At 44.0% G+C, this 14,381-nt stretch overlaps 1 protein-coding gene across 1 annotated transcript; it reads right to left on the bottom strand.

The window, feature by feature from the left end:
• Positions 1 to 2,658: 2,658 nt before the first annotated feature.
• Positions 2,659 to 14,208, bottom strand: LOC134654804 (histone deacetylase 11). Its single transcript, XM_063510274.1, has 8 exons — positions 14,105 to 14,208; positions 13,879 to 14,002; positions 13,319 to 13,429; positions 12,179 to 12,270; positions 8,810 to 9,014; positions 6,352 to 6,518; positions 5,106 to 5,214; positions 2,659 to 2,838 (listed from the first exon to the last, which is right to left on the bottom strand). The coding sequence occupies exons 1-8, from the start codon at positions 14,110 to 14,112 to the stop codon at positions 2,659 to 2,661; spliced, it is 996 nt and encodes a 331-aa protein (XP_063366344.1). The 5' UTR covers positions 14,113 to 14,208.
• Between the last annotated feature and the right edge of the window lie 173 nt (positions 14,209 to 14,381).

Below are 14,381 nucleotides of genomic sequence, written 5' to 3'. Positions count from 1 at the left end.
AATCTACTCAAAAATATGTCCCATAGCTCTTATGTCAGCGAGTTAAGAACTATGGGACATATTTTTGAGCAAGTTGTCTACACCAATATTTTTACACTTGACTACCATATAAAAATTAATCCACCCCCTTATGTGTTTTTCGCAAGCCAACAACCTATATTTGGCTAAAAAAAGGACGCTTACAACGAGGAACTCCGTACATTGGCCCGCTAGTTCTATCTCTATTGCACGGGCTTGATTATTATTTGACAATTAATTGTTTACCATATATGAATTGCTTAATACGCTTCAACATATCTGATGGCAAGGAATTAGGCCGGCTGCCTGCCGACACCGGCTCACTGAGTAGCTACGGACCTCCAAAATTATGAATTAAGTCGCTGTCCCGCTCGCACAGTCATTGACCCCGGATCATGGGCGGGACAGCTTACGCGCGTGCGATAGAGATAGGAACAGGCGGTTTAATGTACGGAATTCCTCGTAAGCGTCCATTCTTTAATACAGTGCGAACGATTTTTTTTTTCAAAGAAGTAAGTTTTATTGCGTAGTTGTAGAAAAAAAGTGTCCCAAAATTTCCATACATTTTTCGATCTTTCCATTCCGCGACTGCCATACAAAGTCTATGAAAAATGGTGACGGAATGGAAATAAAAACCTTAGGACACTTTTTTTCTCCTATTAGGATAGAAAGAGCTCGTGATTCTGAGTAGAAATAACATAAAAAATCCCAAATTTGAAAAAAAAGTGTAGGGGACAACTTAAAAAAAAACGCTCAGTTTTGCAATTGTGTTTGAATGAAAATGTGTTTCTATACAAATTGAAGTTGTAATGCAGTTTGTATGAGCTACCGACTTAACCAATCTATTATAGGTAATTTGTTTATTTTGCTACCATATTTTATTTCACATTGTTAATTAGCTATTTAGATGTTGTAACATTTGATTTATAAATAAATACGCAAGTGTAGAAGAAAATACTTTTATTTCAACAAAATATTTCTATCACATTATTGAAGACTAGGCTACATCTTTTCAAGATGGTAACAGCAAATTTTATTTGCACTAACACTTAATTAATATAAATATTTGGCACCTTATTAAATGAGATCAATTTTATTAGAACACTAACATCGATTTTAAAATTAAAAAGTTCATAAATTCAATAGTAGGTATTTCATAAGCTTGGTATGGTTCTATTCTTACGATGAGGGCAGCGAACCAAGAGACGAAAATATCGTAAATACCGAATTTAAACTGTGAGTAGAGATGCACCGGATATCGGGTTACTATCCGGTATCCGGCCGTTATTTTAGTATCCGGCCAGATACCGGATAGTAAAATTAACACATTTTGGGGTAAAAAATGGAATCTAAAAAACAGTCACGGTCATGATGCTAACGACACAGTAGATAGAAATGAATACGTAACCAATGTCACACAATACACTTATTTGTTTACCTACACAAAAATACGCGCGCGCACTTGTAACTATAAACGAACTTAATACGTAATGACATGATAAAACTCGTTACGATCCTAGAAATGTGTCCGCGCGAACGTTCACTACGAAACAGGTCGAAACCTGCACGACGCGCACCTGCAAAACTCAAAATATAGGTATAGTTCCGCCGGCCGAATATCCGGCGGTCGGATACCGAATATCCAGCCAGCGTCCAGGCCGGATATCCGGTATCCGGCCAAACAACTATCCGTTGCATCTCTAGTTGTGAGACATACTAACATTGAATAATTTAACGGTTTAGACTCACTTATTTTAAGTCTCTCGCGCGACATGTTTCTCTCGCGGGCCGCGCTAGCCAGTCCATCAGCCGCTTTGACGCGAAGTGCATGTCGCTGCGCCGCGCATTTGCACTACAATTGCATTCCATTGTATCTGGCTCGCGCCTTCTAGTTTTAAGTGCCTATCGCCTTGCCATTTCTCCTTCTGTAACTCTGTCAAACTGTGCTTCCGCTTACGCATGTGTGTGCTCAAGATTAAAGCTGAAAACATACTGCTTGTTTGCTTTCTACGCCCGAAGCGGTGCCTATAGCAAGTAAGTGGATAAGTGAAGATTATTGTTGCGTTGATACGCATCCCACATTGGTCGCGCGCGCCGAAAAAACTTCATTTCAACTTCAAAATTTCATTTCATTTCATTTCTTGGGTCACCTAAAACTTGTAGCGATACACAGCACGAACTCACAACAACACAATGCAACAGCATTGTAGGTAAAATCCGTCGCACGCGCTCACCCGCTCCGCACAACAGCGCCAGTTAAAAAATTTGATCGGTTGATTGGTTTTACCTAGAATTATGCCTTTGTCGAGAGCGTTCTCCGTTTAGTATGGGAAATATTCTCAAACGAGAACGTTTCTAGTACAAAACGGAGAACGATCTCGACAACGGCACAGTACTCTGATTTTACCTCAATAGTCTATCTGAGCCTTAATCTTTTCCACGCCGTGTCGAACACAAAAGCTGTCACTCAGACGCCACATCATTGAAGCGTCAAAACTGAAGTTGAACTTTATGTATGCACGTAGGTCGATGTTGCTCTGTGGTCTGTGACCGATTAATCGGTCTTTGGCGTTGAACCTACGGTGCGGATATATCGGTCATTGGCGTCCAAAAGGTTAAGTGGCGCCCTCTGCACCGAGCTTAATCTTCATCAGCCACTGGACAGTTCCCAGTGATCAGTCCTTTCCTGTGCAAGTTCATGATGGAGTCGGCGATGATCCTGGCGGTTTTCCGGAGGTACCCGCCGCTCGTGAGCATCACTATCGGGATCTTGTGGGATCGGCACATTTCGAACACGAACTCGTCGCGTTTTATTATTCCCTGAAAATAAACGTTCAATGGGGTTGGCAACTGTCAAAGGTTTGCGTAGATGGCGCCATCATAGCTTGCCTCTTTTTCTATGAGTTTTGGCTTAAAGGGCCTGGCATCCAGGGCATTAAACATTTTTTACACAATTCTAGGGATTGGCAGGGCCATACAAGGTAGGATCCTAGAAGTGGTATACGCGTGCGTCCGTGAGGGACAAAACATAGGCAATGCGACACTATGATTGGTCGAATTTATTTGTTGCCCACCATAATCCATACTAATTTATGGTAGGGAATAAAAAAAATGTGAGACTGTGACAAGGACAAACAATAACGCTTTCGCTGCTACTCCTACTGAAAGATACATAAGACTATTCCGTTCGGTCATTTCCCCCACCCCTCATGCCTGATCCAGTTAAAATACTATTCATGTTTTTTGGGGTTAGCAACTGTCAAAGGTTTGCGTAGATGGCGCCATCATAGCTTGGCCCTTTTTCTATGAATTTTGGCTTAAAGGGCATCCAGGGCATTAAAAATGACACAATTCTAGGGATTGGCAGGGCAAGTTATGATGGCGCCATCTGCTAAATACTTTGATTATCTTTGGTGGTATTGCCAAGTATTGCTGACATTGCTGTCCCGCCGATGACACCGGCGGTCATTGTCACTGTGCGAGCGGGACGGCATTACAACTATGCGCGTGCGATAGAAATAGGAAATGACGTGTCAATGTACAAAATTCCTCATGCTCAGCGTCCTTACTTCAGCTGACCGTTTGTATATTATACCTTATTGCAAAGACATAAGGTCTGTGAATGGACAGTAAAGAATTGAAGCTAGTACAGTTGCCATCAGATACTTCGGAGCTGCCAAGGTGCTCAAAAATATCTGAACACCCACTCTAACGCCTTGACAATAGAGGCGTGTTCAGATATTTGTGAGCACCTTTGCCGCTCTGATATATCTGATGGCGACTTCACTGTACAGTCAGCAGCAATAGTCAAGCGGGCGAGGTGTTCAAAATGATCTTGACGCGACTTTATTGTTAAGAAAATAAGAGCGCGTGAAGGTATTTTTGAACACCTCGCCCGCCTAGCGACTTCTGCTGCTGACTGTACTACGAACCGGTGAACAATTAACCTTTTAACCGCCGTAGACTGATATATAAGTCATACAAAATCGGGCTCATTTCGCCGCTGTCTGATAAATAAGACAAAACTTCGTGTAACTTCGTACCCCCCGGCGACACGAGCACGCTCGATGACGTATTCTATGGCGGTTAAAGCTGGAAACAAATTATCGGACGCGGCTGACGGACGCGGCTGGCGGACGCGGCTGACGGACGCGGCTGACGGACGCGGCTGGCGGACGCGGCTGACGGACGCGGCTGACGGACGCGGCTGACGGACGCGGCTGACGGACGCGGCTGACGGACGCGGCTGACGGACGCGGCTGACGGACGCGGCTGACGGACGCGGCTGACGGACGCGGCTGACGGACGCGGCTGACGGACGCGGCTGACGGACGCGGCTGACGGACGCGGCTGACGGACGCGGCTGACGGACGCGGCTGACGGACGCGGCTGACGGACGCGGCTGACGGACGCGGCTGACGGACGCGGCTGACGGACGCGGCTGACGCGCGCGACATAAAAGTGTGCACAGTCAGGAACATCCAGCGCGCCAGATTTCTGTCGGATGTCCGAAGGCTCAAGGTTACGTCCACGGCTTACCTCCGATAGTTTGAACCAGGGATGTTGCGGATGCCGAATTTTTGACATCCGCGGATGCGGATTTTTAAAGGCTCACATCCGCGGATGCGGATGTGGATGCGGATGTCAAGATAGGTTACATAAAAACGTGAAATATTACATTTTAATCATTTTTATTTCAAAAAACCGGCCAAGTGCGAGTCGGACTCGCGTTCCAAGGGTTCCGTACATTAAGTCCCACTCACGCTTGACTGCTAATTTCTAATAGGTTTTTTTGGCTAATGACTAAATTACCTAGCAGTCTAGCACTTACGCCGATGCTAAGACGTTCCTGTACCGAACTGTTCCACATCCGCATCCGCATTAAATCCGCATCGATTTCATGCGGATGCGGATGTTGAAAATAATGCGGAAGTTCCGCGGTTGCGGATGCGGATATTCGCAACATCCCTGGTTTGCACAGTTCAGTGTATATTCATTATCTAGATACCTATAAGTCGCGGCTGTGAGCCGCGTCCGTCAGTCGCGTCCGATAATTTGTTTCCAGCTTAAAAGGTTAAAGGGCTTACCACACTGCTAATCCTCAAGTTGCCGAGAGGGTCCGAGTCGAGTATGTCTGTGCCGGCGTTGTACACCAGAATGTCGGGTGTGAACTCCTTTAACGCCGCTTTTAGATTCCTGAAACAACAATAAAATTGCGTTATCATCTTCCTCGCGTTGTCCCGGCATTTTTGCCACGGCTCATGGGAGCCTGGGGTCCGCTTGGCAACTAATCCCAGGAATCGGCGTGGGCACTAGTTTTTACGAAAGCGACTGCCATCTGACCTTCCAACCCAGAGGGTAAACTAGGCCCTAGACCAATAAAATTGCATTATTAACATGAAATAGTGCAAACTGTACCCAACTCCATAATAAAGGAACAGTATAATTGAATAATTCATCGATTTTAGATCTAAAGGGTCGCGTACAGTCCCGTGCGGTTTCAGACAATTTCTTAAAATGTTATTCTATGGAACTTCCTAACTATGTAAGCAAAAGTCACTAGTAAATTGACATTCAGAGTCAATTTTAATATGGCGGTTTGTTTACATAGTTAGCAAGTTCCATATAATGACAATTTAGCATGAAACTGCGGAACGTTCTCGAATAACTCAAATATCGCGTGCTGCTCAAGTGAGAGAAAAATACCAAAAAGATGCAAGTGTAGAAGAGATAGAGCATAGAACTTTTGTTGTGGATTAGCCGAACTTCGGTCTATGTGTAGTTCGCCAACTTGACGCTAGATGGCACTATCTTCAAAAGTAAAACGTGTAGTGTAATTTCAATTTCTGTGGCTCCAAGCGTACATATACTACAGTTACCGCTTACCATCAAGAGTAAACCGTAAGCCTCTGAGTATATACCGGCAGATCACTACGAGTATTTTTAACAAATATCTTTTTTAATTTGAGAACTTCTGAATCTACCTATTTACTTAGGCCCACCTGCACCATCCCACTAACCCGGGGTTAAGCGGTTAAACCGTTAACCTAGTGTCAAATGGTACTGGTAACCATGGTAACTCCAGGTTTAACCTTTTCGATGCCGTGTCAAACACAAAAGCTGTCACGCTGACGCCACGTCACCGAAGTGTCAAAACTGAAATTGAACTTTATGCATATGCACGTAGGTCTATGTTGCTCTGTGGTCTGTGACCGAATAATCGGTCTTTGGCGTTGGACCTACGGTGCGGACGCCAATGACCGATAGGTCATTGGCGTCCAAAACGTTAACCGGTTAACCCCGGGTTAGTGGATTGGTGCAAGGGGGACTTACTGCCTCAGTTTCAGCATATACTCCAGATCTTCGACACGATGTCCGAGCTCGATCTTGCGGCGAATCGCCTGCTTAGCCTCTCGGTCCTTGGGGTAAATGTGCTTGTTGTACATGTCCATTATGTACACCTCGGGCACGCCTAGGAAGTCGTGCTGGTATCCGTTACCCTGAAATAGAAAACTATATCGATGAGAACGTGTCGGTTTTGTTGTATCGACGATTTCAATAGGGAATATTACGCAGTCTGCGTAGGGGGCGCCACTCCCACAATAAGTGACAATCTAAGGGTCTACCGCAAACGAGAGAGTAGAAATGTTGTTATCTAACCTCTCTGTCACTCTTGCACATTCGAGCGATAAAGAGGCAGATAGCCGAGTTTCGATTTCGCGTTTCCCGGTAGGCCCTTTGTAAACAAACCGCCTTAATGTATCAATGTCATATTTGATTGTCTGTGAAAACTTGTCAAAAAACAGTTTAAGGTACATTACGTATAAGTTACTCTATGGTATACTTAAGTCACTAGTGCTGCACTCTGGCAGCAAAACATTGCAGTAATACTCCCTATTGAATTAAATTACAAGAACCGTTTCATAAAAGCTGCGAACTTGTAATGAAACTGGTAGTCTATCTTTAAGGAAGATTTATCAATATGAATGCTTGCGAAAGTCAGCTACTGCTCTGTTTGTATTTCATCACCATCATCATCTCCACTGCTGAGTATTGGCCTGTCTTCGTGTACGCCACTTATTCCGGTCCTGGGCTAGTCTCAGCCAGGAGTGCCTCGCGATATTTCGAATGTCTTCCACCCAATGAGGTAACGGACGCCAGCTTCTTTCATCCGAAAGCGGCCACCAATCATTACATGGCGGATGTCCGCGTACGGACAGAAGCTGCAGACAGCAAAGAGGTCGAATTTAACCTTTTCGACGCCGTGTCAAACACAAAAGCTGTCTCTCAGACGCCACGTCACCGAAGTGTCAAAACTGAAATTGAACTTTATGCAAATGCACCTAGGCCTATGTTGCTCTGTGGTCTACGACCGATTAATACGTCTTTGGCGTTGGACCTGCGGTGCGTATATATCGGTCATTGGCGTCCAAAAGGTTAAACTGTTGTGAGACATACTAACATTGAATAATTTTACGGTTTAGACTCACTTGTTTTAAGTCACTCGCGCGACATGTTTCGGAAAGCCTAGGTCTCCTGGGTAGGAGCAAGGAGGTCATCAGTCTTCTAACTTACAGGGAGTCACCTGATGAGCGTCCAGGTCGACGATCATGGCGTACTGTATCAGCTCGCTGTCCAGCAGGAACCGGATGAGCAGCGTGATGTCCGCGTAGGGGCAGAAGCCGCCGCCGCGGCCGCTGCAGTGGTGAAAGCCAGCATAGAGCGAAGGCCTAACATCAGTCGAGCCTACAGGGAGTCACCTGATGAGCGTCCAGGTCGACGATCATGGCGTTCTGTATCAGCTCGCTGTCCGTGATGTCCGCGTAGGGACAGAAGCCGCCGCCGCGGCCGCTGCAGTGGTGGAAGCCAGCAAAAAGCGAAGGCCTAACATCAGTCGAGCCTACAGGGAGTCACCTGATGAGCGTCCAGGTCGACGATCATGGCGTTCTGTATCAGCTCGCTGTCCAGCAGGAACCGGATGAGCAGCGTGATGTCCGCGTAGGGACAGAAGCCGCCGCCGCGGCCGCTGCAGTGGTGAAAGCCAGCATAGAGCGAAGGCCTAACATCAGTCGAGTCTACAGGGAGTCACCTGATGAGCGTCCAGGTCGACGATCATGGCGTTCTGTATCAGCTCGCTGTCCAGCAGGAACCGGATGAGCAGCGTGATGTCCGCGTAGGGACAGAAGCCGCCGCCGCGGTCGCTGCAGTGGTGAAAGCCAGCATAGAGCGAAGGCCTAACATCAGTCGAGTCTACAGGGAGTCACCTGATGAGCGTCCAGGTCGACGATCATGGCGTTCTGTATCAGCCCGTTGTCCAGCAGGAACCGGATGAGCAGCGTGATGTCCGCGTAGGGACAGAAGCCGCCGCCGCGGCCGCTGCAGTGGTGAAAGCCAGCATAGAGCGAAGGCCTAACATCAGTCGAGTCTACAGGGAGTCACCTGATGAGCGTCCAGGTCGACGATCATGGCGTTCTGTATCAGCTCGCTGTCCAGCAGGAACCGGATGAGCAGCGTGATGTCCGCGTAGGGGCAGAAGCCGCCGCCGCGGCCGCTGCAGTGGTGGAAGCCAGCAAAGAGCGAAGGCCTAACATCAGTCGAGCCTACAGGGAGTCACCTGATGAGCGTCCAGGTCGACGATCATGGCGTTCTGTATCAGCTCGCTGTCCAGCAGGAACCGGATGAGCAGCGTGATGTCCGCGCAGGGGCAGAAGCCGCCGCCGCGGCCGCTGCAGTGGTGGAAGCCAGCAAAGAGCGAAGGCCTAACATCAGTCGAGCCTACAGGGAGTCTCACCTGATGAGCGTCCAGGTCGACGATCATGGCGTTCTGTATCAGCTCGCTGTCCAGCAGGAACCGGATGAGCAGCGTGATGTCCGCGTAGGGACAGAAGCCGCCGCCGCGGTCGCCGCTGCAGTGGTGGAAGCCCCCGCCAACGTTCACCGCCCAGCCACGCTCGAGCGCCAGCTTCCCAGCCAATACTGAGCCGCCGGTCTGAAGTCTACAAACGTACAACAACGACGTACAATCGTTCACAATCACACTTTACGGTTCACAATCTTACGGTGTCGTATATACCAATATACCTAAGTATACTTACTTATCTATATAAGTATGTATATTATCGTCGCCTAGCACCCATATGTGACGTTCCACGGCAAAAGGTACATTATGGCACTTGGCGCTTACGTCGCATAGCGCCGCAATAATAATAGCGCGCGGCGGCGGAGCGGCGTTAATAATAGCGTAAGCGCCAAGGGCCATAAGGTACCTTTATCCGTGGGACGTCACATATTACAAGTACAATCTTTGCTTAGTTCGAGGGTAGGTTGATCTACTAGATCAGGGCTCTCCAAACGATTTCGATTAAATTTGCTATATGGGGGTTTTCGGGGGCGAAAAATCGATCTAGCTTGGTATTATCTCTAGGAAAACGCGCATTTTCGAGTTTTTATATGTTTTCCGAGCAAAGCTCGGTCACCCAGATATTTTAATATTTATACGACCAGATGGAATCTCTAGCTTGTAGGGTCAGCAACGCGCGTGTATACTCGTGATTAAATTTATTTGAAGTGCATATTGATTTTAAAGTGCATGTACTTAATATGCAAAAATATACCTGCAGACAAGGTGGAATTGATTTTAATCGTATCTTATCATATCATATACACCTTTTATCTATGAGGATTATTTATAGTAGGTATTATTACAGAGGCGTTTATGCAAATCAATGTAATGGTAGGTACCTATTACAGAGGAACCATCACAATATTATGAAATGGGCACAAAAAAAAACAGTAGTTGTTATTAGGTATTTAATTGATTAAATGTGCTAATTTTATACACTTTAAGACTTCTCTAAGATTGAAAGATTGGCCTCCTAGATCTCTAATAATATTCTTATACCTACAGGAATCGTTCTAAAGCTTTATTTGAACACGAAACAATGGTAATATCTTGTTTTCTGAATGGTAGCCGTTTCCCAGACCGCCAAGTTTTAATTTTTAATTGATTAAGACATACAATTACTAACTGTTATTAAATCTAAACTATCTTTAAACGAAATGAGTTCCCTAAAATAAAGGAAACTATTCACTGTCTTCCCGTAATACCTCTTCGCTTAACGAAGGAAAAGCAAGTTGATTTGTTTCATCATCAACCCAATCTACAAAGTCTTGGCCGAGCCCAACAGCAAGCTCCAGCATCAGCATACAATCTACCTCAGCTTTATGCGCGTCCCTAGGCTTCCGCTGAAACACCCGTGTGTAGGTTTCCGGCAATCCGTAACTAACGCCAGGCATATTTATTTCTGGACCCCATGGATATCGACGTTTGGCTCTTTTTTCATCTGTTTCATATCTCCGGCGCTGGCTTTTCAAGATTCTCCTTAATGCCTGTTTTGATTCAGTAATTTCACTAAAGGCATTCGAAGTGTCCTGTCCCGGTACTGGATCACGTGATGGTATTGAGGAATTACTGGAATTCGAGGAGTCCTGTCCTGGTAATGTATTATATGACGATAACGGATGATAAGTACGTATTATCTGCAAAATCTTTGGGATTAGTTGCCTTATCGACTCAAAAGCGGCATCCCGATCGTTATCCCTTTCGCGATTGATGGGTTTTGATGAATTTGCGGGAGGCAAAGCGTGCTGTTCAAAATATTCTTCGATATATTTTTCTTCTTTTTTCTCCTCTAAAATATCGTAAAACATTTGATGTGTGTCAACGCAGACGAGTTCACTAGAAAACTGCACCTGAAGCATCGTGAAATACCTCTTTAATATAAGATAGTCAAATTTGAAGCCATAGTGCGCAATTAAACAAACAGGTCTCGCCAGAGAGTAGAGAAATGTATCGATCAAATGGAAACAAGACTCGTTAAAGGGTAATTCACCTTGTAACATTTCCTCCGTGAAACCGCCTGTACCGTCGGCGCGCGCGGGATAACTTATCTTCTGTGTTTCTGGCTTCAAACAGTGCGTAAGCTTGTTTACAAATTTAGGAATTTCGGGGATTTCTTGCGAAATACTATCGAGGAACTGCTGACGGTCCACTGCCACCATGCTTAACTCCGTTATTTCGTTTGACTCTGTATCTATATCGGTAGTTCCCAAGTCGAGGAACACGTATGTGGCTATCGGAGCCATAGCAGCGACTGAGCTGGTTTTGCACACTTATTTATATCCACGAACGAACTGTGACGCATACAATACAACTGATAAAGAATATACTTAAAGATGCACCCGCACGAACTTATTACCGTTATTATGTGAGTAATTAACTACGTGTGTATTTAATTTAAAAGCCAATAAACTACTATAACTAACGACCTTGGTCGTTTAGATCTTACGCGCGCCAAATGAGATGTTTTAGGGCGTTTTCTAAAATAAATATTGAAGCCCTGATTCTTTCAAATCTGGACATTCTTGGGCTCATTCTACTCGGAATCGACTGCGTTCTCCATCCTACCATTAAAAAAAGATGTCCCAAAATGTCCATTCCATTACGTCACGTTTCAGTGTGGTTTTTTTCACGTTTGTGCGTGACGTAGTGGAAAGTAGAATTTTCATCCTTTTTGGGACATTTTTTTTTATCATCAAGGATTGAATATGCTGGTGATTCCGAGTTGAAACTTGAAAAAACAAGAACCCAAAAACACCAGGATCTGTAAGAATCAGGTTTTCAGAGCCTATTTATTTTCGAAAATGCCCTTTAACACATCTTGATAACTTTTTTCCTCATTTTCAGTTATTTACTTTAAACTTTGTTAGAAAAAATCGCAAATAAAGAAGTCCTAAGAGGAATAGGTACTTATGGGAGACCAGGCCAGAAATCTTATATGACTTAAAAGGAAAATGGACGACCGTTTCTCCACACAAGAGTAATCCCTATTTTCCTCAATGGATATTGAATTGGCATTATAGAAACCAGTCTAGAATTATCAAATAAAAGAAGAACCAATCTGAGCTGCCGGGCTAGCACATGATTGTCGCGAGCGGGCTAGCACATGATTGTCGCGAGTGTCGCGACACTATCTCGCGGCGTGATAGACCACCCGTCCCTCTTTTATTAACTAGTTAAAAAAAGACGGGTAGTCTATGTCGCCGCGACATACTAGGCCTCTTGGCGAGGTAAATATAAAAGTTAAAAATACATACATACCTCATAGGCCTCAAATACGCATACTGGACACATATGTTCGGGAGCAACGCAACCATGGGCACCTCTGCTATGATGGCCACCCTCATGCTCCACTGAAATATACATAAAAGTTGTGTCATTTAGCTTTATGTATAGTTTTTTTTATGAGACAATGGTGGCAAACAAGCGTGCTGGGTTGCTCCAGATTCGAGGAGGATTTTGCTTTGCCCTACCTGTCTTTTGATTGAGAGTAGTTTAAGGACATTAAGTCCGCCATTTGTTCATTTTTAGGGTTCTGTACCCAAAGGGTAATAACGGGACCCTATTACTAAGACTCCGCTGTCCGTCCGTCCGTCCGTCCGTCCGTCCGTCTGTCACCAGGCTGTATCTCACGAACCGTGATAGCTAGACAGTTGAAATTTTCACAAATGATGTATCTCTGTTGCCGCTATAACAACAAATACTAAAAATAAAATAAAATAAAATAAATATTTAAGGGGGGCTCCCATACAACAAACACGATTTTTTGCTCTATTTTGTTGATGGTGCAGAACCCTCCGTGCGCGAGTCCGACTCGCACTTGGCCGGTTTTTTCTTTATTTGAGCCATAAAGTTTAAATAAATAAATAAGGACATACCATTATGATACCCGGGTCCAAAAAATCACAATTTTTGTCATCATACCCGTAACTTTTTAGTATCCTTTCCTATAAAGTTTGTTCCTATTAATATTAATATAAAGAATTTTCCCACCTTATAGAATAGTTCAGTAGGCTTAGCACGAGAGCGACGCGACAGTGTCTCGCGTGAGAGATAGACTGCCTGGGCTTGACTATTGAATTCAATTCAATTCAATTCTCTTTATTTCAGATAAAGCATCCATATCATGTTAGTTACAAAATAAAAATAAATCTTAAGCTAAAACTTAAATACTATGTTAGTAAAATAAATTAAATTATTCTTAAAACCTACAGGCCAGCCTATTTGACATAAGTCACTAAAGGCTTGACCTGATCTAGCCAATGTGCCAGTATACTACAGTTATATCTGCTATTGAATGTTAGAAAAGAACAGGTATCTATCGCGCGCGAGATACTGTAGCGGCACTCTTATAAGTCTCCTAAGTCTACCTGCGCAGAAAAGTTATGTGAGAGTACTTACTTTTAATGAATTTAGGTATCGTTTTGTATGAACTCGTCTCAAATCTCTTTTTTGAGCTTCGTTAGGTTTCACCAAGCACTCCTCAGTAATGAATTCTGCATCTTTTAGATACTGAAAAATATTAATATTATTAACTTTTGACCGCCACAGCTATTTAAGGAAAATAAGGAACATGCAAAAGTGAACTTTATTTAATGGATTAAGGGTTTAATATTGTAACATTTGTCAGCTGTGTCCAGCTGTGGTGGTCAAAGGATTAATACAGAGTCTTTCCTTTAGCCATAAGGAATGGGTGGGAATAGAAAAGAATAGAAGGCAGAGCTGCATTAGTCTTCGGACTTAGCCTGCCCAGTCCAACAGATTCTGCTGTGGTTGTTGATGTTGATCATGTCACGAATTTCTTTTTAATGAATGTGCAGAAATTTAGTCTTTAGTCCGACCAAGCATTGGTAGGTAAACTATTACACACATACACCCTCATACACCTCGCTGCGGAAATACGGTATACTTTCCATCGGGTCTTTAAACGTGTTAAAAGTTGTAAGAAACTATCGACTTACTTGAATAATATTACGCCATTTCTTGGCGTCAAACACGTGAAATTTCTCTAGACCGCACACAGACACATTGTACTTCTCGTCATAAATGAGTGGCCACTGATTTTCATTTATATCGAAGTACAAGCTGAAAATAAATGAATATAATGCGCAGTGTTTTTTTGTACGCTATTTCGAGAAAATATCAACAATGTTGTACCACAGATACAACAAAGGACAAGAAATTTACCTGGACATTTTAAATAAACTTTTAAGTTAGAAAAGTTGTTTACATTCTACGCGTTATTTGGTCATTTTCAATATTCCGCACAACAACATTTTGTATTTTGGCATATTTTGGTATGTATTGAGCGAAGGTTTGACAACAATTTGACAGTTGTCTATGTTTACGAAGACACATACAAACAAATGCTTTGGAAGGACAAAAATAACTCGGAATAAAATTAAATAAAGATTTCCCAATGTGATTTTCAGCATAAATAACAAAATTTTACTATATGTGGTGG

Source organism: Cydia amplana, chromosome 15 (assembly GCF_948474715.1).
Source record: "Cydia amplana chromosome 15, ilCydAmpl1.1, whole genome shotgun sequence".
Taxonomy (NCBI): domain Eukaryota; kingdom Metazoa; phylum Arthropoda; class Insecta; order Lepidoptera; family Tortricidae; genus Cydia; species Cydia amplana.
This window is presented reverse-complemented; position numbering and strand designations above follow the sequence as displayed.